Source organism: Paroedura picta, chromosome 4 (genome assembly GCF_049243985.1).
Source record: "Paroedura picta isolate Pp20150507F chromosome 4, Ppicta_v3.0, whole genome shotgun sequence".
NCBI classification, from domain to species: domain Eukaryota; kingdom Metazoa; phylum Chordata; class Lepidosauria; order Squamata; family Gekkonidae; genus Paroedura; species Paroedura picta.
The window spans coordinates 25,758,588-25,782,554 of NC_135372.1; the positions used below are offsets into that span (position 1 = coordinate 25,758,588).

Genomic DNA, 23,967 nt, shown 5'->3' on the forward strand with positions numbered 1-23,967 from the left:
GGGTATGCCAGAGAGTCACGCCCAAAGCATCATCTGAGCAATTTGGATGTTTCTCAGTAAGCTCTTAGATTCTGAGGAATAGTTTGAAAACAGTTTTATGCCAGATGCTGTTCAATTATGAAAATTTACTTTTGAGAATGAATTCTCTAATTTACATTTTTTATTTATTTTTATTTACTTATTTATAAATTAAAAAAAATAATTTACATTCTGGAGCTCTTATGGAATCAGAGTTCTATGTATGATCATTATTTTTGACTCTGCAGTTGAATTTTCTGGAAAGTAGAGCCTGAATATTCTAGACTTTTTTTGTCTCACACAGTGTCTCATATTTCTCACCGCCAGGAGGTTGGCAACTAGCTCCATTTGAAAAGCCCCCTGCGCTTCTCAGCTATGATCCCTGCTTGCCCCAGAGAATTCCCCCAATAATATATTCCCTTCTGTACAGCCCCAAAGATAACCAAATCAGCTCCGATAGATTAAAATGGGTTGCCATGTAGGTCTGAAGTAGCACAATAAAATCAGAGTCCTGTAGCACCTTTAAGACCAAATCTTCGTTGGTCTTAAAAGGTGCTACTGGGCGCTGATTTTATTATCAAACCAGCTCTGTTAGGATTTGAAGAAGAGAGAAGTCCCTTTCCCCACCCCCACCCCAGGTACCATTCACAATTGTATCGCACTTGACTTCCGGCTTTCGTTAGTTTTTGCTTTCAGCTACATTTGCATGAAAAAAGCTTTCCGCGTTCATTGAGTGTGTGTGCGCACACGCGCATGCGCATGCGTGCATTGTATGCTCCAACTCCTCGATCTGTTTCGTGGCCTTTTCTGCACCTCTCTATACCATTCAGGAGCAAAGCGTCTTCCCTAGCTCTTCCCCCCCAGCCCCCAGCCCCCCACCCAGCTGCACAGGATGAGTGTGGGGAACAGAAGGCACTGTGTCCCCACACAGGACATTGCTTGGGCTCTGACACAAGCACTTCAGAAAGGGCAGGAAACTAGGCCCGGCTTCACAGGAAAAAAGTTCTATACAACACAATGGGAAACGAAACTCCTCCTCTATAGGATATGCGGGAAACGCATCCTATAGAAATGAATAGGGGATTTATTTCCTGGTGGGGATGGTGCCAAGAGAAGGCAGAAAGGAGCCTTTTCTCCCTTCTGTGCCAGCTCTGTAGGAGGCCATTAAGGCGTGTGCCACTCTGTGACAGGTTGCGGGGAAGGCAGGGTGAATGAGCCCCCCTGGGACAGGAAGGAAAAAACCTCTTTCAACACACACACACACACACCCCAGTTTGACACCACTAGCCTTCCACTAGGATTACAAAGCAAAGAGGGTATCTGTTTCCTTCAGGTCAGCGGAGGGGGCAGAATCCCATTAACTGTTTTATAAGATGCCAACGGCAGCTCAAAACGCACGGGCCCAGCTGCCGATGGCAGAACAGCAAAGCACTCGCAATCTGGCACCGTGGAATTTCTGGGCTTTTTTGCTGCTTCTTGCAGGTGCCAGCTCCAGGTTGGGAAATTCTTCACAATAACCTTGTAAGGTAGTTCAGTGCTGTTGCAAGTGGGAGCAACTGAAGAGCTCCCCCCAACCACCAAATCTAGTGGTTCTCAACCTGGGGGTCGGGACCCCTTTGGGGATTGAACGACCCTTTCACAGGGGTCGCGGCAGGGTGAGCAGCTTGGCCGGGGGGGGGGGGGGGCGCCACCACTGTTGTTGCTCCTGTAGGCACCACACAACAGCCTTGCGGGGTAGATCGAGAGAGCATTTGTCTGTCTGGAGCAGCGGAAAAGAGCGAGATCGACATGGTGGGACAAGAAGCAGAATTGAACTGAGAAACCCGGGGGGGGGGGGGACAATTCATATAGAATCATGAACAATGGATCTTCACCCCATTGGTCAGATATGGTTTAATTTCTGTGAAAGAACACTTGCATGATTTTATGGTGGGAAACATGGGTCAAGATCCAACCCGATAGACCATGAAGTAGAAATGATGGCAGCTAAGCAGAACCTCCATATTTAGAAGCAGTATACCTGGTCCTGCTTACTTGATCTTCTGGAACCATCTTTTTACGATGCAGGGGGAAGTTAGGATCTTTCTCCCAGTATATTTTATTGGCTATTAGATTTTTAACTCTCCTTTTAAACATCTATCTATATAGCATAAAAGAAGGCCAAGGAGGCTTTTTATATAGGAAGAAAGAGGATTAATTTGAAATGTGGGGTTGGAGGAGAGTTTTATGGGTACGCTGAACTGCCCCAAAGGCAAATGAGGGGCTTCTAGATCCAGTCAAGCCTAGCAGCTAAAGGACTAAACCGAAGGTCACAAGTCGCCAGCAAAGACAATAACGCCAGGAAAAGCTGAAGGCAGCAGGAAACGAAGATCGAAGCCACGAAGGAAGCAGTAGCCCTTTGGATGACGACAGGGAGTTTTGGAGGAAGTTATTCCCTAGGGTCCCCCCAAGCAGGAAGGGACGTACCCGCACAGAGACAGATTCCTGTTCTGAAATCCTTTCCTGCTGTTTTGATTGCTGTTCATTAACTGTTTTATTGTGCAGCAGGCGAAAAATAGAAATAAATCATTCAGATGCTGCCTTAAAGGGGTGTTTGGAAAGGGTGGCCGTGGCAATCACAGTACTTCCCCCACTTCCCCCCCCCCAAAAAAATTCTGGATAGGCCATTGGTTCTAGCCCCCGGATTGTGTGTGTGTGTGTGTGTGTAAGGGGGGAGAGGAGAAAACCTAAAAGGAATTCTGTATTATTAATTTATTTAATTTGTTACTCGCCTCTTCCCAGGGGCTCGAGGCGAGTTACAGCAGATACACATGTGCATGGGCCAAGTCTCTGCTTTGGGGAGCAGAGGTAATCGCCCTGGATTTTGAGAACACCGTTTGTTTGAGCCAGGTGCAGTGACCCGTAACCCTACTCGGACCTTATATTCTAAAAGGAGAGGTTTACCCAGGAGCCTAAGTGGCTAAGAAACTTTATTGCTCAAATCCCCTTTGAGTGTGTGTGTGTGAGGGGGGGAGATGGGGCCACAGGATCACCCCTTGTTCAATAGTTTTACAGTGCGGGGGGGGGGGGTGAGCAGACGCGCATGCGCACCTGACTCCTTCTCCCCCCCCAACCCCCTCCTCCCCTGCTGCCGTGCTTTGCTATGCGCTGCAGTTTGGCGCCCCTGCTTCCCGCGGTCTCGCCCGGGCGTGCAGGTGGAGGCGGGCGAGGGGCTTCCTTTGCTTCCGCGTACCCCGCCCCATGGACGAGCAGCGCACGGGGAGGGGGTGTCGGCCAGTTTCCCCGCAGCTTCCCCCCACCCTCCAGGCTGATCGGGGGCTTGCGCCCCTTTTGTTGCCCGCGGCTTCCCACCAGGGATTGGCTGCTTGGCCGAGGGATGCCGCGGAAGGGGCTCAGCCCCCTCTGAGTGGCTCGATCGCCCCCACCCACCTTTGAAAAATCGCCCTCCGCCCGGGAGCCGGCGGCACTGCCCCCTCTTTGCAGCTGCCGGGAGGACGGACCGACCCCCCCCCCCCCGTCCTTTCCTTCCTTGGTTCTCTCTGGGAGATGCGATGCATTGCAGGAGACCTGAACAGGTACACAGGTAAGGAAATGTCGCGCTCTCCCGTTGGCGTTTTTGAGGGTTTTTTTTTTATCCTCTCCCAACTTGTTAGGGCACAAAAATCTCCCTCCCTCAGTCCTTTCCCCTCCGTGCCGCGATTTCCTCGGTATAGAACCCTCTTTTTTGCATGACATAAATATTAAAGATCTAAAATCTGTAATTGTATATAATCTATATCAGCATCCTTCTTCTTCCTTCGCCGCCTTCTTTTTCCGGATCGGTCCTGGGGACATTCTGGATCCAGAAAAGAGTCTTTGTTCGCAGGGTGGACCAAACTGACGGCACAGAAAGAGAGGAGGGGAAAGGGGGGGGGGGTGAGAAGGAGAGGGAGAATCCACCCCTCTATTGAAGCGATGGAAATTTGGGGGGCGGGGGAGTGGGGCAGAGAGAGAGAGAGAGAGAGAGAGAGAGAGAGAGAGAGAGAGAGATTTCTTATGCCAGCGCCAAGTGGGTTTGTCAGTTTCACCTCTTGGAAATTGACCAGCACCTGGAGGAGAGAAAGGAGCCGAAATTCTTTCGCGGATGAAGAAAAGGGTAGGTCTCATTCATGGGCTTGGGTGAGGTTTATTGAGGGGGGTTGCTGTCCTTTCCTCCCCGAACTGCAGCGGCAGAGAGAGAGAAAGACAGAAGACTCGGTTGGGAGGGGGGGGAACCCATTGAGAAAAGGCAAGAGAGATGGTCACTTCCCGTGCCCCTAAATCAGGATTTCGGGGGGTTGGCATGATGTTAGCTCTGGAGACTGGGGTCAAGAGAGAAAAGGACTGCTTCCAGATGACTGGTTGGAGGGGGGGTGCTCTGTGTGAGAAAGCCGCCTTTGAAAAGAAAGGGGGGTCCTTAGTCTTGGAGTCATGATTTTAAAAAAATTGTATCCCCCCCCACCTTTGTTGAGCAAATTCTGAAGAAAGAGGGGTGACAGGAAGAGAGGAAAAATAAGGAATTATCGAGGATCAAGAAATGGGAGGGTGGCAGGAGAAAGGGGGGAGGGAAAGAGGCCCCTTCTGAAATTTGGGGGGGGGCAATAAAAGGAGGAAAGCGAGGAAAGGACCCCCATTAGAGAACGTCTCAGCTGTTGACAGGCGATATCAGAAGAGGGGCATGCAAAAAATCCACATATTCTGGCTTCTGCTTCCATTGACTCAGAAATGAATAGCTAGCAGCGGCCCTTGGCTTATTGTCGTAGCCCCTCTGGGTGGCTGGGGGTATCTTGCACAGATGGGAGCCTGCATATAAGTATGGGGGAGGCTGTCATCGGGGGGGGGGGAAAGCTGCCTGCCCTTCCCTGCACAAGGGTTTGCCCCTCTCCTCTTGTGTCCTCAGGTGGGGTCTTAAAAGAATACAAGCCTTCTTCGGGTTCCCCCGCGTCTCTACGCTTTGGGGCAGGGGAGAATCTCCTCTTCTTGTTGGCTGCCCAAATATCGTGCCCACTGATGGCAATAATTTGGCCAGGGGAGGGGAGGCATATTAAGCATTCGTTTAGATAGGAGATGGCAAAGGAAGGAAAAACCTTCTTTGGGTGGGGGCAATCCTGCTTCCAAGTTTAGCAAACCCTGGTCATGAAGGACTAACCCCCCCCCCATCTGTGCAGCCCCCATCCTTTAAAAAGTCCCAGTTTGGACAGCCTCTTTACAGTATGATGGCATGCCAGGGAACGGGCACACACTGGCAGGAGGGCGATAATTAATTGGATGGGTTAGCACCCGGCTGTCAATACATGTTTTGCGACAGGCAGCCTGGGAGGAGGGAGGCAGGCAAAGAAACAGGGGCCGGTGTGTGAGCAGGGGCAGCGGCAGAGATTTGATCTCTTTGGACCAGCGAAGAGAGATCATTCAAAAGATCCGGACATCATCTAACCCTAAACCCCACCCCTCCAGTTTCTGGAGCTGACGGTTTTAAAGGCGACACAAATTCTACGCCCCTTTGGCTACCTAGATGGCTGTTCCGGGTTTCCTTGTTTTTAATGTATCTGATTACGGTAGCTCTTTGGCTTTTCAAGAAAAACATACCTTTACAGTCCCACCTTCTCGCTCTGCGATGGTTCTTCATACAGCTTCATATTTCCGGGCAGGGGCAGGGTGGGCAGAGAAAATACGTTCTACCTGCAAGCACGTTCCTTCGCTTTCGACAGTGAAGGGATTGTACTTTGCCCATGCCCAGAGATACTCTTATATTCATCACTGGATGAATACCAAAGCAGAGCTGAAAATTGCTCATGTTGTTGAGCAGATCGAATAAGCCCTGCAGAAGGTTTTTAAGTGTGTGCGCATGTGTGTGTGTGTGTGTGTGGCGGGGCCTAAATATGGAATGGGACTCTGCTCTGGTTATTAATTTATTAGTGGCAATAGTTATTTTTTAGAAAAAAGATATGCCGTTTCTTTAGAGACCTGTTCCGGCTTTCAGAAATAATCACCACTGATTTCAGTGGGTAGGTAGGTAGGATGTTTATGATTTCAGCACTCAGTACTAAATTTTATCTTTCTTCTTTCCTCTTTAAGAAAACCTGGCACATGCATATGATGTGTGTTTTAGTGTTGTTTTGTCTAATTTGATTTTGGCTTATCCTTCAATATCTTGAGTCCTGGGGAGAGGCCATAGATTTTCATTCATTCATTCATTCATTCATTCATTCATTCATTCATTCATTCATTCATTCATTCATTCATTCATTCATTCATTCATTCATTCTATGTACTGCCCTTCCCGGAGGCTCAGAGCAGTTTACAGAGCCTCTGCTTGGCATGTAGAAGGTCATGGGTTCAATCCCTGGCCTTACCAGTTGAAAAGACTGGGCAGTAGGTGAAATGAAAAATCTCTGCCTGTGACAGGCTGTATAAGGCAGCTCCATGGGTGCCCATGGGTGCAGGTCTTGATTTGGGAAAGCACTGCTGGTTTGTGGAACTCTCTCGCCACAAGGTGTGGTGGTAGCGCCATTAGTTTTAAACTGCCAGGAGCTGGTTTCCTGGGTAGGGCAGTATACAAATCAATTAAGAATATAACAATCATTTTTAAAGGAATGGACAGAGTCAGGGATGGACATTGCTGGCCATAGCTGTTGGAAATGGGCACCGGAGGGGGAAGGCCTGTGGAAACCAGATGGGCTCTTGCTGGGTTTCCTGGCCACTCTTTGGAAAAGGATGCGGGACTGCGTGGACCTTTGTTCTGAGCTGGTATGGTAGTTGTCCTGTGGGACATTGAACAATAAATGAACAGCACCTCCCTTCCGTCCTTGGGAAAGGACCAAGGGTGTCTCCAGAAGATGAGATCAGCTTGTCTTGGGCCCTTTCGCAGAGATTCCTTTCCTTTAGGTTTTTGGGGTGCCGGATGGGGGTCTGAGCCTGTGCCCACACCCAAACACCATCAGTTGGCCAGCTTCATTGTGAGTGAGAAGGACCCAGCCTGGTGCTCTGGCCCATATAGTTGACTTGTGTTTGTGTGTGTGTGTCTTACATGCCGGCAAGTCGCTTCTGACTTATGACAACTTTATGAATGAATGTCATCCAAATGTTATGTTCTTCACAGGTATGCTCAAGTCTTCCTAAGGCAGGGCTCCCCCTCCTTTAATTGGGTCTTCCACTGTTCTTGCTGCTTTCCACTTTTCGTAGCATGAATTGTCTTTTCCAGTGACTCTGGTGTTCTCATAATTTGACCAAAAGATGACAGCCTCAATTTGGCCACTTTACCTTCTAGGGCAGAGGTGGTCGACTTGTGACTGTTTGGATGTCCGTGGACTACAATTCCCATGAGCCCCTGGGCCTTTTGGGAATTGTAGCCCATGGACATCCAGAGAGCCACAGTTTGGCCGTTCTAGGGAGAGTTCTAGCTTGCTTTGATCTAGAACCCACCCATTTGCCTTCCAGGCTGTCCATGATATCAATAAAACTCTCTCTTGATACCACATTTCAAAGGAATGGATCAGAAAGACCAGTTGGACTCTCTCCACCTTGCCTACCTCACAGGATTGTTGTACTGATGAGTGAGAGAGAGAACCATGTGATGCCTAGATCGCTGGGCCTCGGAGGAAGTGGAGAAGGAGAAAAATGCACTTTGAGGGATGGACTAGTTTTTATCGGGGTGTGGGTATGTGCTGACTATTTCCAGCAATTGTCTCTTCTTTCTGTCTGACTTCCAGTAGGGTGGATCCATCCAGATGAAGCGGCGGGGCTGTGCCAATAGGGGGCAGCCCTCATTGCTCTGAATTAGGCTCTCTCAACCAGGGTTTCACGAAACCCTGGGTTTTCTCGACGGCCCTGGAAGGGTTTCCAGAATGGGTGGGAGTTTATCGGGTGGTATGACCAGATATGGTCATGTCAACCTGTCCCGCCCCCTCCCCAAATGGCCAATGATGGGCCTGGAGGGGTGAGAAGGGGAGGGGCCCTGGGTGGGCGTGTCCACGGCTCTGCTTCCCAGCCATATTCTGCATGATTGCGCCATTGCTGGGGTTTCTCGAAGCCTGAAGAATGTTTCAGGGGGTTCTCAATGCTAAAAAAGTTGAGAAAAGCTGCTCAAAATAAACAGGCGACAAACTATTGAAAGGAGATGGTGCTCAAGGGACTGGGACAATTTGCCCCCAAGGCAGCCTAAGTGCTGGTTGGTGTAGGTAGTAGAACATGCTGGAAGTCAATGTGTGGGGGAAACCTCAGCCTCTGTGCTCTGTTGTTAGTTAGTTAGTTAGTTAGTTAGCTACCCAACTAGCTAGTTCGTTCGTTCATTCATTCTACTGTCTGCCTGCCTGCCTGCCTGCCTGCCTGTCTGTCTGTCTATCTATCTATCTATCTATCCTGCCACTCTCATACAATGGCTCGTGGTGGGTCACAAAGTCCTCATTAAAAACCCATTAAAATCCCCATGAAAAGGACATACCAATACAATACAGAAAAACCACAGCAAAGAAAGTGATAAATAACTCTATCCCCATGCCCAAAAGACCCCCAATATCGGGGAGGGAGAGGGGGCCTAGCAGGCAACAACGCAGGTGCTAACACCAGCCCTAGGAGCTGTTGGCTGCCATGGGGAACTGGTTGGCCAGCAGTTATGGAGACTTCAGCCTCTCCACCCTGTTGTCGGCTATCCAGAGAAACCGGTTGGCCACTGCGTAAGGCTGGATGCTGGACTAGATGGACAATCAGGCCGATCCAAGAGGGCTCTGCTTATGTTCTTGCATCTTCTCTGGTGTCTGGATCTTGGTCCATCCGGCTGGGAATAGTCTGCTTGGTACAGCAGCGGTTCTCCGATGCCTCAGCCAGCTGTGGGTGTGTCTGACCCCTGCTGCTGACTTTGGGTCTCCAAAGTGTGAGGCCCTGGTCCAATTAGGTCAAGGCTCATCCACAGGACAAGGGAGACTCCCATGGCCGGATTCTGCTTCCTCACCCCATCCCCATTCAGCCGCTGGCACCCCAGGTGCACAGCCACACTCAGCAAGTACTGCCCTTCAGCTGGGACCACAACGGTGGTGGCGAGACCCTGGCATCCTGAGTGGTCTCCCATCCAAAAGCTTTCCAGGGCTGACCCTGCTTAGCTTCTGAGATGTGAAAAGATCAGGCTAGGCTGGGCTGTCCACTCCAAGGCCAAAACCACACAAGGTTCCTTTTGACTGGGAGTGCTGGAGATTGGATCTGGGGCCTTCTGCATGCAAACTCAAGAGTGGAAGGATCTGGAACAGCTCCTGTCCAAAGCAGGCCTGGATCCAGCAGAATCCAGTGGATCCTTTCTGTTCAAGACTCGTAAGCACTCCAGTGCCATTCCACTTGTTGGGCACAACCGTCAGGAAGTCCTCCCGGTGGTTGAATGAAGGGAGGAGGAGCTGTCGTAGTTGGAATACTGGAACCGGGAGAGCCGGATTCAAATCCTCACTCACTGGGGGCATTTGGACCCAACCCTTCCTGTCCATCGAACCTGCCTCGCAGTGTTCTTATAAGCATGGAAATGGGGAGCAGAATGCTATGCATGCTTCCCCAAGCTCACTGGATGCATTTGGACCAATGGCTTTATATCAGCTTAACTTACCTCGCAAGGTCGTTGTAAGAATAAAAAACAGGGAGGAGATGGTTACGTGTGCTTCCCCGAGCTCTTTGTGAGAAGGGTGGGATAAAAATATGTTAGAGAGACTCCTTAGCCCCCTTCCCACATCTCGGTACAGCTCCACAGGCCATGCTTCCAGAGAGACAGTGTGGTGTACCAGTTAGACTGTTGGACTAGGATCCAGGAGACCCAGGTTTAATTCCCCACTTTACCATGGAAACTCACTGGGTGACCTCTGACCGTTCACACACTCTCAGCTGGCCTAGCCTACCTAACAGGGTCGTTGTGAGTATAAAACTGGAGGAGAATAGAATACTGTAAGCAATATGGGGTTTCCTTTGGGAGACTCCTTTGGGGTCTCCTTGCATTCTGCAGGGGGTTGGACTAGATGACCCTGGAGGTCTCTTCCGACTCTATGAAAATAATTAAGAAAATAAACATTTTGCCCCCGTATCCTGCAACAACAGTAGCTAAGAGACCATTATCAAATGGTCCCTCCCCCCCATGCAACCCCTAGGCAAAGCTCTGGGTGATCCAGGTTCAAATCCCCACTGGTGCGAGGTGACCCAGGGCCAGTCACATGGTCTCAGACTGGCCTACCTCACAGAGCCATCGTGAGGATGAAATGGAGGGAGGATGTAAGGCAATTTGGCTCCCCGCTGGGTTGAAAGCTGGAATATTTATTATTTATTGAGTTATGTTTGTTTGTTTGATTTCTGTGCCTTGGCTGACAACATGCAATAACAAATCAATAAAATATGCCATAAAGATCTCTCCCACCCACCCTCTCACCCACCCTCCAAAACCCACCCCCTTACCAAGCTGCCAGTTTGCTGCCATATGTGCCCAGGAATGATGTCACTAAGGCCTGGAACCGGGGGAAATAAAGCAAATGAATGAATGAGATTAGAACTTCTGGAGAACTTCCCTGAAGAGGCCAGGAGGAATGAAGGGGATCAGGAGAAAGGGGCCTTTCTTGAGCCGGGGCGTTGCAGGTCCAAACTCTCCTTGGACTATGTTATCTGCCTGATGGCCAGAGTCCAGCATTTCCGGCCCAAAAGGTCTGGTCTTGGGACGGAAGTCATGCCAGTCTGCAGGGGACACTTCTGCCTGGAGCTGATGGAATCCTGGCCCACAAGGCGGTCTGTTGCACACGCAGTCCAAAGTTTTATGGGCCTCCTGGTACAGTGGTTGGGACTGCAGACTTCTAATCTGGTGAGCCGGGTTCGATTCCCCACTCCCCCACATGCAGCCAGCTGGGTGACCTTGGGCTCGCCACAGCACTGATAAAACTGTTCTGACCGAGCAGAAATATCAGGGCTTGCTCAGCCTCACCCACCTCACAGGGTGTCTGTTGTGGGGAGAGGAAAGGGAAGGCCACTGTAAGCCACTTTGAATCTCCTTCGGGTAGAGAAAAAGCGGCATATGAGAACCCTTCTTCTTCTTCTTCAGTAATATCGGGGCTCTCTCAGCCTCCTCTCCCTCACAGGGTGTCTGTTGTGGGGAGAGGAAAGGGAAGGCAATTGGAAGCCACTTTGAGACTCCTTCAGGTAGAGAAAAGCAGCATATAAGAACCAACTTTATGATCCTCTTGTGGCGCAGAGTGGTAAGCAGCTGACATGCAGTCTGAAGCTCTGACCATGAGGTTGGGAGTTCGATCCCAGCAGCCGGCTCAAGGTTGACTCAGCCTTCCATCCTTCCAAGGTCCGTAAAATGAGTACCCAGCTTGCTGGGGGGTAAACGGTAATGACTGGGGAAGGCACTGGCAAACCACTCCGTATTGAGTCTGCCATGAAAACGCTAGAGGGCGTCACCCCAAGGGGCAGACATGACCCTTTACCTTTAAGAACCAACTCTTCTTCTTCTTCTCTGTCCATCTCCATCTCACTCTCCCCACCATTTCGGGGAGCTGGCAAAGGGCATGAAGGGCATGGGGTAGGGAGTGTGGGGTTTAGATGGTATTTTATTGTAGCTTTACTCTCTCCACCAATTTTATTGAATGTGATTTTATAGCTGGGAACTGCTACAAGCCAATATGGGCAGGGGCAGTATAGAAATTAAATATTATTGTTGTTGTTATTATTATTATTAGGGTAAGGTGGGGAAGAAGCGATCCAGCCAGTGGCAATTGAAAGCATAACTCTCTTTCCTTTGCAGTTTGGGCCGTCGTTGGCTAATTGGCCCAGTTCATCCATGGAATGTTTTCAACTCTTTCCTTTTTTAAAACATCCTGATCTCACCCCGGTGACATAAAATATTCAGAACTTTGGAAAGCAGCAGGCTCCTTCTTGGCAGTGCAAATCTTGACCTACTACTGAGACAGGAAGGAGGATTGGCCCATTTACTTGGGAGGAGGAGGAAGAAAAAGAAGAGTTGGTTTTTATACCCCGCTTTTTACTACCTGAAGGAGTCTCCAAGCAGCTCACAATCACCTTCCCTTCCCCTCCACACATTCTGTGAGGTCGGTGGGGCTGAAAGAGCCCTGACAGAGAACTGCTCTTCAAGAGCAGCTCTAACAGGGCTGTGACGAATCTAAGGTCACCCAGCTGGCTGCATGTGGAGGAGGAGCGGTGAATCAAATCTGGCTCTCTCGTTTAGAAGCTGCCACTCTTAACCTTTACGCCAAGCTGGCTCTAAGCCCCCTTGAACATACAGGCGCTTCCGTGCAAAACACACAATCCCCTCTTTGTAAACTATTTCCTTTTTTAAGCCTTCCATCCAAGTGATAACCAGGGCCGACCCTACTTAACTTTCAAGGTCTGACTAGATGAAGTTAGCCTGGGCTGTCCACATCAGGGCACCTATTCAGACCTCAGAATTAGGGGTCAGCAAAGGCCTTGCTGCATTTGACAGCAGCTTGGTGTCCTGGCTTCTAATCAGGAGAGCTGGGTTTGATTCCTCTCTCCTCCCCATGCAGCCAGCTGGGTGACCTTGGGTTAGTCACAGAGCTGTTCTCATAGAGCAGTTTCTTTCAGAGAGCTTCACTTGCCTGGCAGGGTGTCTGTTGTGGGTAGAGGAAGGGAAGTCACTTTGTGAATCCTTCAGGGTGGCTTGCAATTGCCATCGGCTATATGTAAGAAATTGAACTCAGAATTCTGACTCCTCCGTGTACTGAAAAGTGGTGTATAAATAAAACAGTTCTCCTCCTCTTCCTCTTTGAGAAATCCATTTTCCTGCCTCCTGGAAGGTAAATACAGAATCCTGGTTCCTGGTTCGCTGTGATAAAATCTACTTCCTCTCCTCTGTTGCAGCAAAAGAGTACAATAGTGAAAAGAGGGGTATAAAGCCAACTCTTCTTCTACATTATCTTTGCCAGCTCTTTCCATTTTCTGGTGGTGCTGTGTTGCGTGTATCTCTACACAACTGTTGAACATATGATGCTCTCTTCTCCTGAGACAGACCAGTCAGTTTTGTCTCCTCTGGCTGACCGTGGCCCTAAAGGATCTCGGATGGAGGTTTTTTGCGTCCCCTACCATCTGTTAAACTGCAACGGTCAGGGGTCGAACCTTGGACATTCTGCATGTAAAGCAGATGCTCCATCCCCTCCATCTCAGCACCTCCTGCATGGAAATGCCAGTGATGTAGCAATTATCCACTTAATGTGGGCCCCTATCTGTAACAGCAGGCTTGCTGTTACTAAATAAAGCGCTAAGGGCTAAGTGGGCAGAGAGTGGGCGTGGCTGGTCCAAGGCAGGGCCCAATCAGGACACGCGAGGCGGTGAGAGGGCTTTGAGGGCTGAAGGGAAGCGCTTGTGGGGCGGGGGGCGGGGAGGATTCCCTTCTCTTTGGGCTGCAAAGCCCTCTTGCCGCCTCATAGAGCCGGCTAGAGGGCTTTGCTGCCCGAAGGGAAACCTTTCAAAGCCCATTCTTAAAATGGGCTTTGATACTAGTATTCAGATACGAGTCCACTTGCTCAGTTTGCCCTGTTTGCCCAAGGTCTCAGGCAAAGAAAAGTCTCCTCTGGCTATTTTAATCAGAGAAGACAAGAGCTGAACCCGAGGTCTTCGCCATGCAAAATGCAACTCCTATGGGAGTTCCGCTAAAAATACTACACTCTCTTGCAGTATGCCGGTTGACAAGTTATAGTGGATGCTAGGGTTTCCAAACCTGGCATGGGAAATAACTGAAGATTTGGGGGGTGGAAGAAGGGAGGGGGTTGGGAATATGTGAGACCCCCGTGGGGGAATAATAATGCCGCCCTGCAAAGCAACCATTTTCTCGAGGTCAGTTAGATTTGAGTCCATCATAGACACCGAGAAAATTTGGGTGTCCTGTAAGCTTTTGAACATTCAAGGTCTGACATAGTATCTGATGGAGGGAGTTTTAACTCTCAAAAGCTAAGCCCCCCACAGAAATCTTGTTAAGGTCTCAGGTGTTAATGGATTGAATCCAGCTGCGTTCTGAAATGATTTTTTTTTTCTGGAGAAACCGGTCTCTGTTGCCTGGAGATCGGTTTTAATTTGGGGGAAAGCTCCAGGACCCACTGCGAGTTAGCAAATATATGTGCAAAGCATGTACAGCGCACACTTGGTTTATCTTTTTATGTGGGTTGAGTAATCCTCCTGTCACCTTCAACACAGGTACAGCTGAATGTGTGAATCGATTCCCACATTTATCCAGGTACACATCCCTGCTTTGATTTCATTTAATTTTTTCATTTATATTCCACCATTCCCTAAGCGGTTCATGTGTAAAGTGAACTTGGACTAGTTCATAGAATCACCGAATCCTAGAGTAGGAAGGGGCCATGCAGGCCATCTAGTCCCGCCCCCTACTCAATGCAGGATCAGCCTCAAGGATCTGTCCAGCCGCTGCTTGAAGACCGCCAGTGAGGGGAGCTCCCCACCTCCTGAGGCAGCCCATTCCCCTGCTGAACGAGACTCATAGAATCCTAGAGTGGGAAGGGGCCACACAGGCCATCTAGTCCCACCCCCTGCTCAATGCAGGATTAGCCTCAAGCACCCAGGATAAGGATCTGTCCAGTTTTGCCACCCCTGAATAGGGAGTCAGTACAAGTGACAAACGGGACCGTTCCAAGGCGTTTGGATTTTAGAAGTCAGGAGCCCCCAGGAAGAAAGGGGGCAGAGCTTGAGTGTGATCATGATGCACTGTGCGGGGCGAGAAGCGCATAACAGGATCTGGCTTGCCGCCAGCCACACACAGCAGTACACACCACGGCCCCTAATCCTTTTTCCAAGCCGGTTGGTAAGCCATTTTCTGCTAGGCAGAAAAGCCCCCTTGACTAGCAGCATTTGCATAGCTTTTGCAGAGAGATGGGAGGCATCCCGGCTTTCCTTCTCTGGGACCGAGAGCCACAAGGCACAAGCCACAAGCCTGTTGTTGATTTTGCCCAGCTGTAGATTGGCCCCGCTCTGATGCATGAAGCTGTGAGGTTGGAGCCTCAGGGTGGGTCCAGTGTACCAATATGAGGAACCAAAGCTGTGAAGGCCCAGCTCCTCCTGGGCAGGGTTGTGTTAAAACCACAAGTGGTGCCATGGGGTCTTCACAGCGCTGGGAAGACCATGGGCCACTAGGCATGGCTTGGCCCCTAAGGTAAAGGTAAAGGTATCCCCTGTGCAAGCACCGAGTCATGTCTGACCCTTGGGCTTGGCCCCTAGCAGGTGGCAATAGCAACCAGGGCATTGAATTGCCCCGAATTCATAGCCCTATAGCTGCTGCCTGTAGGCGTCCAAGACAAGTGCTCCCAGCTAGGAGGAGTTGGTTTTTAAATCCCACTTTCTACTGCCCGAAGGACTCACAAAATACCTTCGCTTCCTCTCCCCACGACTGGCACCCTGGGAGGTGGGTACGGCTGAAAGAGCTCTGAAAAAAGGGCTCAGTGAGAACAGATCTAACAGGACTGTGACTAGCCCAAGGTCACCCAGCTGGCTGCAGGTGGAGGACGGGCAGGGAATCAAACTTGGCTCTCCAGATTAGAAGCCACCCCCTCCCCTTAACCACTAAAGCAAGGGTTGCCAGGTCCCGACTGGCCACAGCAGGGGATGGGAAGGGGGCAGGTCTGCAGATCCAGGATAGGAAACTCCTAGGCATTTTGGGGGGGGGAGTGTGGGGACAACAGGGACCTCAACTGGAGTACCGTGCTGTAGAACCCACCCTCCAAAGCATTGGTTTTCTCCAGGGGAACTGATCTCTGTCTTGTAAGTCCAGGGGTTATCCCCAGGTCCGCCCTGGAGATTGACATCCCTACCCCCCGCATAACTTGGCTTGCTTGGCCATGCCAGCTGACCACGGTAGCGTCCCAGTGGGAACATTCCCCGAAAGTCCCTGGGCCAATCCACCCTTGCTGCTCTGCAGCAGCTCCTCTTGCAGCGGGCTGGAGGAATTTGGGGGTATATCTGAGCAGGGCACAATGCCACAGTCACCTCCAAACAGGGATGAGAGCTACTTGGAGCCCCCATGTTTAGTGGAAGTCTACCTCGGAACAACCACGCCTGGTTTATGAGTCATTTGGGTCTGGCCTGCAGCTGTGGGGACCGCCAAATCCTGAAGGCTTCAGGATTTGTCTTCACATCTACAGTTTTCCTTGTTTTAATTCTTCCCCTCCCCCCATGCAGGAGTGTCTTAGGAGCCCGTGGGGGTGGGCATGGGGGTATCGCTACCCAAATGAGGCAGAAGAAGAAATCGATTTGCACCTGAATTTTGGCCCTATCCGGCAGAGGTCCACGGGTTCCCTCCCACCCTGTCCAGAGAGAGGAAATGGCCACGCATGAGTTTTCAAATGAGAAATTCTAGCACAGATTTCGGTTCTCTCTGGTGCCAGCTGAAGCTGTGATGCTTTATCATCTGTTTCCTGGTTGCCTCTCCTAAAATATCATGTCCTGCTTGTATGATGGAGGCTGAAGGCTTGAATCCCATACAAAGGATGCATTTAAGCCCACAGGCATTCACTTGCAGTGCTAATGAATCTAGGAAGCCAGTCATGGTGACCAACACAGGAGAAATCTTTGAAGCAAACACAAGAGTTGACCTGCTTGTCTTTTGGCATTTTTTAAAAAAAGAAAATCTTCCTTCTTGCATATGCCAGAGAACCTCAGAATGCTGCCAAGTGGGGCTGTTGAAGGGCATCCGTGGGGCAAGAAGTTTTGAGGCTTGGGAAAGACCTCTCTCCCAGACGGTTAGTGACCATTAAGAGGAGAGATAGCTGCAAGATTGCCTCGACATCAGGGAAGGTCATCTGAATTTTTTTCCTTGTATGTAATTTGATAAAGTTCTGTGTGAGAAAGACCTGTAGGCCTATGGCTCTGTCTCACGGACAAGTGAAAGTGAAAAAGTGCATCAGTTACTTTCAGGTCAATATCTTCTGGGTGTGCTTCCATCAACAGTTCAACACCTGGCTGAATTTCTTTCTTAGGTGTTGCCAGATGAGCAAGACAGGAAAACATGCGTTCAGCATCACTGTTCACAGTAGCCCTTGAAGTGCATCTAGTACAGGAATAAAGGATTTTATCCTAAACGTGTCTCTTGAAGAAGAAGAAGAAGAAGAAGAAGAAGAAGAAGAAGAAGAAGAAGAAGAAGAGTTGTTCTTATATGCTGCCTTTCTCTACCTGAAGGAGTCTCCAAGTGGCTTACATTTGCCTTCCCTTTCCTCTCCCCACAACAGACACCCTGTGAGGGAGGTGAGGCTGAGAGAGCCCTGATATTACTGAAGAAGAAGAAGAAGAAGAAGAAGAAGAAGAAGAAGAGTTGTTCTTATATGCCGCTTTTCTCTACCCCAAGGAGTCTCCAAGCGGCTTACATTTGCCTTCCCTTTCCTCTCCCCACAACAGACACTCTGTGAGGGAGGTGAGGCTGAGAGAGCCCTGAGATTACTGCTCAAGTCAGAACAGCTTCATCAGTGTTGTGGCGAGCCCAAGGTCACCCAACTGGCTGCATGTGGGGGAGCGCAGAATCAAACCCAGTTCGCCAGATTAGAAGTCCACACTCCTAACCACTACACCAAGCTGGCTCTCAAGAGGGTTCATAAAAAACATCAGGACCAGGTGCCCTTCCATCATTTCCTTGCTGTTCCTTCACTCTTCAGTTCTTGCTCTCTAGTTGACATCTGGCAAGGTGGCATTCGCTTGTTGCTCGAGCTCATCAAAAGCTGCTCTAATTCTGCTTCAAAAATCCTGACATGAACTGCACAAACTTGTGCAAGTACTCAGTAACCGTTCTGATTTCCAAATGGCTTGGCTGGTCCGGCGAAAATGACCTGGCCCTCAGGTCCGAACCCCTTGATCATAAATGGAACAACTTTACAAAGACAGAATTCAGTGATAATGTCTTTGAGGTGGAGAAAGAGAGATGGAGAAAGGATCTTCAGGAAAGAAGCACTCCGAACAAAAGCAATGTTTACAAGAGCAGCATAAGAAAGCAAGCCAGCCGTAATTGTTATTTTGAAGAAAAGGGGGACCTCTTCTTCCTCATGTGCTCTTCAGTGTTTGCTCTGTCTGGCTTGAGCCTGCAAATAAATTAACAGTTCCCTCTGTCATGTTCTGAGCCCTCTTGGAGGAGTCTGAGAGGGTGGGGCTTTTGCAGCTAGTCATATCTGAGGGACTTTACCCACCGCCCATGTGGCCTTTTGCTCCCTGGGGCCTAATCCTTCCTAAAGTGTTTAATAAAACAGAATCATACAAAATGCAGCTGCGAGGGTCCTCACGAGGACACCTTGGGGAGCCCGCATCCAGCTGGTGCCGTGGCAGCTGCATTGGCTGCCAGTTGCATTCCAGATTAAGCTCAACATTTTGATATTCACCTTTAAGGCCGTTCGTGGTCTGAGCCCAGCATATGTGCGGGACTGTGCCTTTTGCAGAGCTCTTCGCTCTGCAGATCTGAATAGATGGGTGATTCTTGGCCCATGGGAAGTGCATCTGGCCTCGACCAGGGTCAGGGCCTTTCCAGTCCTGGCCCCTACCTGGTGGAATGAGCTCCCAGAAGAGAGATCACAGTTCCACATGGCCCGTAAGACAGAGCTCTTCCACCAGGTGTTTGGTTGAGGCCAGGGCAAGGAAGATCTGCTGGGTCCCTCCTTCAAACACCCTCCCTGAGGCACTGGGTCAAAGGGTCTATCGGGTCTGTTGTGGGGTGGGACTATGGGTTTGTGGGAACATTATGGGAATGTGGGGATTTTATTGTACTTTATGCTGTTGTAAACCGCCCAGAGCCGGCTAGACTGAGAGCGGCAGTCGATAAATATAATAAACAAACAAACCATGAAGTTCCCGTGGCTGGCACCAAGATTGAGTTATCGGCTTCAGATAGTATTATTCTGAAATGGAGTGTAAGGAAAATTACCGAAGGGTTGTTCAGATCCGGGTGTTATGACAGGACGTGTAAGAAAGGCCTAGGACAGTGTCAAAAATATTATACACCTTGGCTGGAGGCCCCTTAGATTTTGAGGCCCTAGGCCTGCTTAGCCTACTGGCAAATCTAGCCCTGGGAACCTGGGTTGGAATCCACACCTTACAAGAGCTACGTGCATGCAGTTTGCAGAAGAGGAGGGCCAGGGGTGATATGGTAGTTGTGTATAACTACAGAAAAGGTAGACCTGTTGAGGAGGGGGCCAACTTGTTCATTACAGCGTCAGAGACGAGGACCAGGAGCCAAGGGTTCAAATCACGGGAAAGGAGGCCCCAAAGAAATATTAGAAATAGTTTTCTGACAGTGAGGGCTGTTCCTGGATGGAATATGCTGCCTCGGAGACTGGCAGAGTCTCCTGCAATGGAAGTTTTGAGGGGGAGATGGGATGAGCACCTAATTTTTAAGTCCTCAATAAGGTGGGCAGCCGGACCGGATGGCCCTTGATGGTCTCCTCCAGCTCTCTGTGATTCTGTGATTCTGATTTTGACTCCCTCTGCCTCATCTGGTGTCCTCACCAGCATCATGGCTTGGGAATGAGGGTCAAAGGGCCTGAACGGCCTACACAAAATCACAGAGAAAGAAGCTGGGGAAAAGGGCAAAGATGCTGCCCAGGGATGGGGAGGGAGGGGGATCCAGTAGCTTGCCAAGTATTAAATTGCATTTCATGTGACGCTAATCACCAATCACCAGATTGGCGCATTCATGAGGCAAATGAATTATGCAAGAGACAACAGATGTGAGGGGGCTCCTCTCCTCCGATAGGTTTTTGTGAAAACGCGCACAGAGACCGTATCAGATGTCGTATGTGAAAAATCGGCAGGCTCGTCTGCGCGTCTGGCCCTTTTTGCAACGCTTAGTCTGTGGCTGTGTGTTCCTCGCACAAAATCCCCCCCCCCGGCCACCGAGACAGGCCGAGCATAGACGGGGGACATATTTACATGCAGGGTGCCAAACAGAAACCTACAAATATCTCCCTGATTGCAAAAGCTCTCCCAATATGTGCAATATCGCCCCGTCCTCGAGGGCACAGGCAGACAAAGAATTCCTCAGCTTTCAAGTGACAGTTTTTTGACAGGCTGTTCAAAAACGTGTTGGGGTGGGGGGGGCGGGGGTGACAATCTTTCCTTCTCTTTTTCTGAAATTGCAGTTAAACGAAATATCCACACTGCGCCCGAGACTGCGTTTTATGGGTTCCGTCTACAGGGATATTTTTGCCTCTCCCGCAATGGATCTGGCCAGGACCGAACCTCCCGGGCCTTTTGTTATTAACGCTGTTCCTATTAGGATTCATATTTTAAATTTTTACAGGGACGAAAGATAGCTTTTCAGAGCGCAAACGTCCTTGTCGTTTTGATTGGAACGCGTGACGCGGGGAAAAGCGGACAAAGAAGGATGCTTTGAGATTTCATTCCAAGCGCTGACCTTGTTTACCTTCGAGATCTGATGAGACCAGGCTAGGCCTGCCTTCCCCTGAATGCCAACTGCACCAAATAAGTTCTTAGCTTTCCTGTTGCCGATGTAAGATTTCGGGTTTGAATCCTGACCAACGCGGCTGCTTGCAAAGAGATAGCATAATTGGGGTAGTGGTTATGAGCTGAGGCCTCTAATCTGGAGAACTGGCTTTGATTCCCCTCCCTCCTCCACCACCTGTAGCCAGCTGGGTGGCCTCAAGCTTGTCACAGTGCTGCAAGAGCTGTTCTCACCATGCAGCTCTGTCAGAGCTCTCTCTCAGCTTCGCCTCGCCCGTGAGGTATCCGTTGCAGGGAGAGGAAGGGAAGGTGATTGTAAGACGGCTTGAGACACCTTGGGCTCCCAAATGCAAAGATGAAGTCATTATTTCATAAACGGGGGAGAAGTGGGCGGCACTCAGCAATGTGTCACAAAACCCAGAGAAAATAATGCCAGGGATAAAGCCTGGAATTTTTCTTTCCTTTTTGCTCTGTGCCAGCATTTGATGAGGACCCTCGGCTCCATCAGCCAGCTGGCGGTGGGGGGTGGGCCGAGATCCAAGTGCCGAGAAGGAAAACCTTGGTGCTCGCTCTCGCTGCAGTCCCCCCTCCCCAAGAGAGCCATCAGTGGGGCCAGATGTCAGGGTTTCCCCCTTGAAAACCCCGATCCCGACGCAGCCCTCTGGCCGGCTGAGGCACGCTGATATCTCCACCCCTGGGGAGCAGAGCGGAAATGCCACTGTGTTTATCAAGCCATGAGAACATCCCAGGGACACGTCGCTTTAAAAGACTCCCCAGCCAGCCTGGAGATTAATCAGGTGCCGGGGACCCTTTCCTTTCCTGCAATTGCTGAGAAAATTCTCCCCGGGAGAGATTAGCCACCTCCTGTCGAGCGCAGCGCCAGGAGGGGGACATGTGCTTGGATTTCCTCTGAGCCAAGAGGCAGCTACTGCCAGCGTGTGGCATCCCTCAAAATACTCGGCAGGCCTGTGGAGACATGGCTGCCCCAAAATGCCCCAAGAGGGTGTCCCTGGGTAGGCCTAAGGGAAGGGGATGGAATTCCAGGGGACTCAAGTCCCACGGGGCCTGCAAAACGGTGCTCTTCCAACAGGCTTATGGTTGAGGATGGAGCAAGTGATGATAGCCAACAGAATCTCTGGGCCTGCCTCTGTTCGTCTTCAGTATTCCCAAGGTGGACCCAAGGGGGAAATTATAGGATGGACCGACAGACGGATGACTGGCTAGAACGAGTGGCAAGAAAATGGAGCAGTGCAATGCTTTACTATTGTTTTAACTGTGAAGAAGAAGTGCTGGGTTGTTTTTTTTTTACAATCCACTTTTCACTAGGACCGTTTACGCACTGTAGGTTTCATGCCAGGCTGCAAGCTGGAGTTTTAGTAGTGGTAGGTTGCTCCACCTCTTCCTGCACCCATATGGGGGAGCATTTGGCCTGGTGCACCTCATCCGCCCCCGATCTGTGCTCCTGCACGGGAGCTGGGGCAGTGAAGTTCCCAGTGCATAAACGGTCTAGCAGAGGAGTCTCAAAGCACCTACCACCTGCCCTCCCCTTCCTCTCCCCATAACAGAAAGCCTGTGAGGTAGGCGGGGCTGAGAGAGCTCTGGAAGATCTGCTCTTTGAGAACTGCTCTGAAAGGGCTGTGACTAGCCCCAGGTCTCCCAGCTGGCTGCATGTGGAGGAGCAGGGAATCAAGGCCGGCGTTCCGGATAAGAGCCCGCCGCCTTTAACCACGACACGGTGCAGGTTCTCCCGTGATGCAATTTGTATCATTACTTTGAGTCAATTAACCAGCATGTGTTATAGAGCCGGCAAGAGCTACTCGACGGGGAAAGTGTGAAACGAGAAATGCTTTTGATGCCGGAAGAGGGGGGAGGGGACGAGTGGGGGCTGTCCTCTGTTTTGAAATGCTTTCGTAAAATCGATCTCCCCAGCTTGAAATTACGTTCCCTCTCTCCACGTTTTCTCTGTCTCTCTCTCTCTCATTTATTTCTCGCCTCCCCTCTTGAGAATGAGGCTGGAGAGAACGGGAGGCAGGATTTTTCTTTTCTTTTTTTTTTTGACTCCTATTATTATGTCGCTGGTTGGCATAAAATTCCCCGACTCTCAGCAGCAATATCCCAGGAAAAGAAGGAGCCAGCAAGTTCTCGAAGCGGGCAGGCTGCTGGAAACCAGAGCAGCGTTGAAAAGAATTCCGCAGTGAAAGGACACCTTGTTCTTGGTAGGATGGATGGGGGGGGGGGGGTGCCATGTGCACCAACCAGGCTGTGCCAAGTGGTGATAGTGTCAGCCTAGAACTGAGGAGAGCCGAGTTCAAATCCCTGCTTAGCCACAAAGCTTGCCTGGGTGACCTTTGGTTCATCGTTTTCCCCCATGAACTAGTCGGTGGCTTCCAGTCAAAGGCAGGTCTCAAGTCTTGAAGCATAGAGTTGCCAGGCTGCAGCCGGGGCCTGGAGCTCTCCCACCATTACATCTGGTTTTTAGGCTACGGGGATCAGGACCCCCGGAAAGAATAGATAAGAAAAGGTAGTTGTCCAGCTGGCGATGGCAAAAAATAGGGGTCACTTATATGATTCCCTAGAGCAATGGTCCCCAACCCCCAGTCCGGAGATCAGTACCGGTCCGTAGATCAGTCGGTACCTGGCCGTGGCTCCTCCTCGTCCCCCTACCCGGCTACTGCCTCGGAGGCTGCCCTGCCACTCTACCACCGGCTCACCTTTGGTGCTCTCCAGCGGCCGCCATGGCTGGGGCTCTCCCTTGGCATGGCACTAAGCAGCTGCTGCTGGCAGCGCCCCCAGTGGGCAGCGGGAAGTCAGGGGTGCCGGTGGGAAAGCAAGTGGAGCAGGGGCTCAGGCGGCAGCAGCAACGTCCCTCGGCAAAAGTCTACCCTCCCCAGGCCTCAGTAAAATTGTCAACCGTTGACGGGTCCCCGGTGATAAAAAGGCTGGGGACCACTGGTATAGAGGATGTTTACCTTGTTGGCCCTTTGATATTAGTAGACCCAAGATATATGTCTTAAAATATAAGGTTGTGTATTGAAGACTTAGCTTTGTTAGTATAAACCCATTTAAAGAAATACTATGCTATATTGATAAGTTCACTGATGGAGTAAAAATGAAAACAAGGCTGGCCTACCTGGGAACTCCTTCTGCTTAGAACAGTTCATATTGTTTGAATAAAGTTTTTTGCCATCGCCAGCTTGAAGACTACCTTTTCTGGTCTACTCATCTTCGGCTGACAGGTCATCTCTGCTCCCCTAGAAAGAATGGCTGCTTCGGACTCTTTGATATCCCAAACTACTGAGACCCCTCCCCTATCCAAACTCCGCCTCCATAGACTCCCCCCACCAAAAAATCTCCAGGTGTTTCCTTTCTGAAGGACTTAACAGAACCTTCAAATAGCAGTTTAAGATCCCCTTGAATCCCTTCCAAGAAAAGCTTTTGGGAACTTTAAGAGGTCGAGCTCTGAGATTCCGCTGCCTTTTCCAGGGGAGATCTCTAGGAGGTCTT

The 23,967-nt window shown here is 50.3% G+C and overlaps 1 protein-coding gene across 2 annotated transcripts in view; it reads left to right on the forward strand.

Moving 5' to 3' along the window:
- The first annotated feature begins 3,144 nt into the window (after positions 1-3,144).
- The window catches only part of NCAN (neurocan), a 93,631-nt gene continuing 72,808 nt past the window's right edge, over positions 3,145-23,967 (forward strand). Inside the window, exon 1 of one of the 2 annotated variants that reach the window (XM_077332006.1) lies at positions 3,145-3,601. In XM_077332006.1, the coding sequence (XP_077188121.1) occupies positions 3,570-3,601 (32 nt within the window). In that variant the 5' untranslated portion in view covers positions 3,145-3,569. Of the gene's footprint in view, positions 3,602-4,007; positions 4,154-23,967 lie in introns of those variants that run through there. The other variant, XM_077332007.1, reaches the window with a different exon arrangement.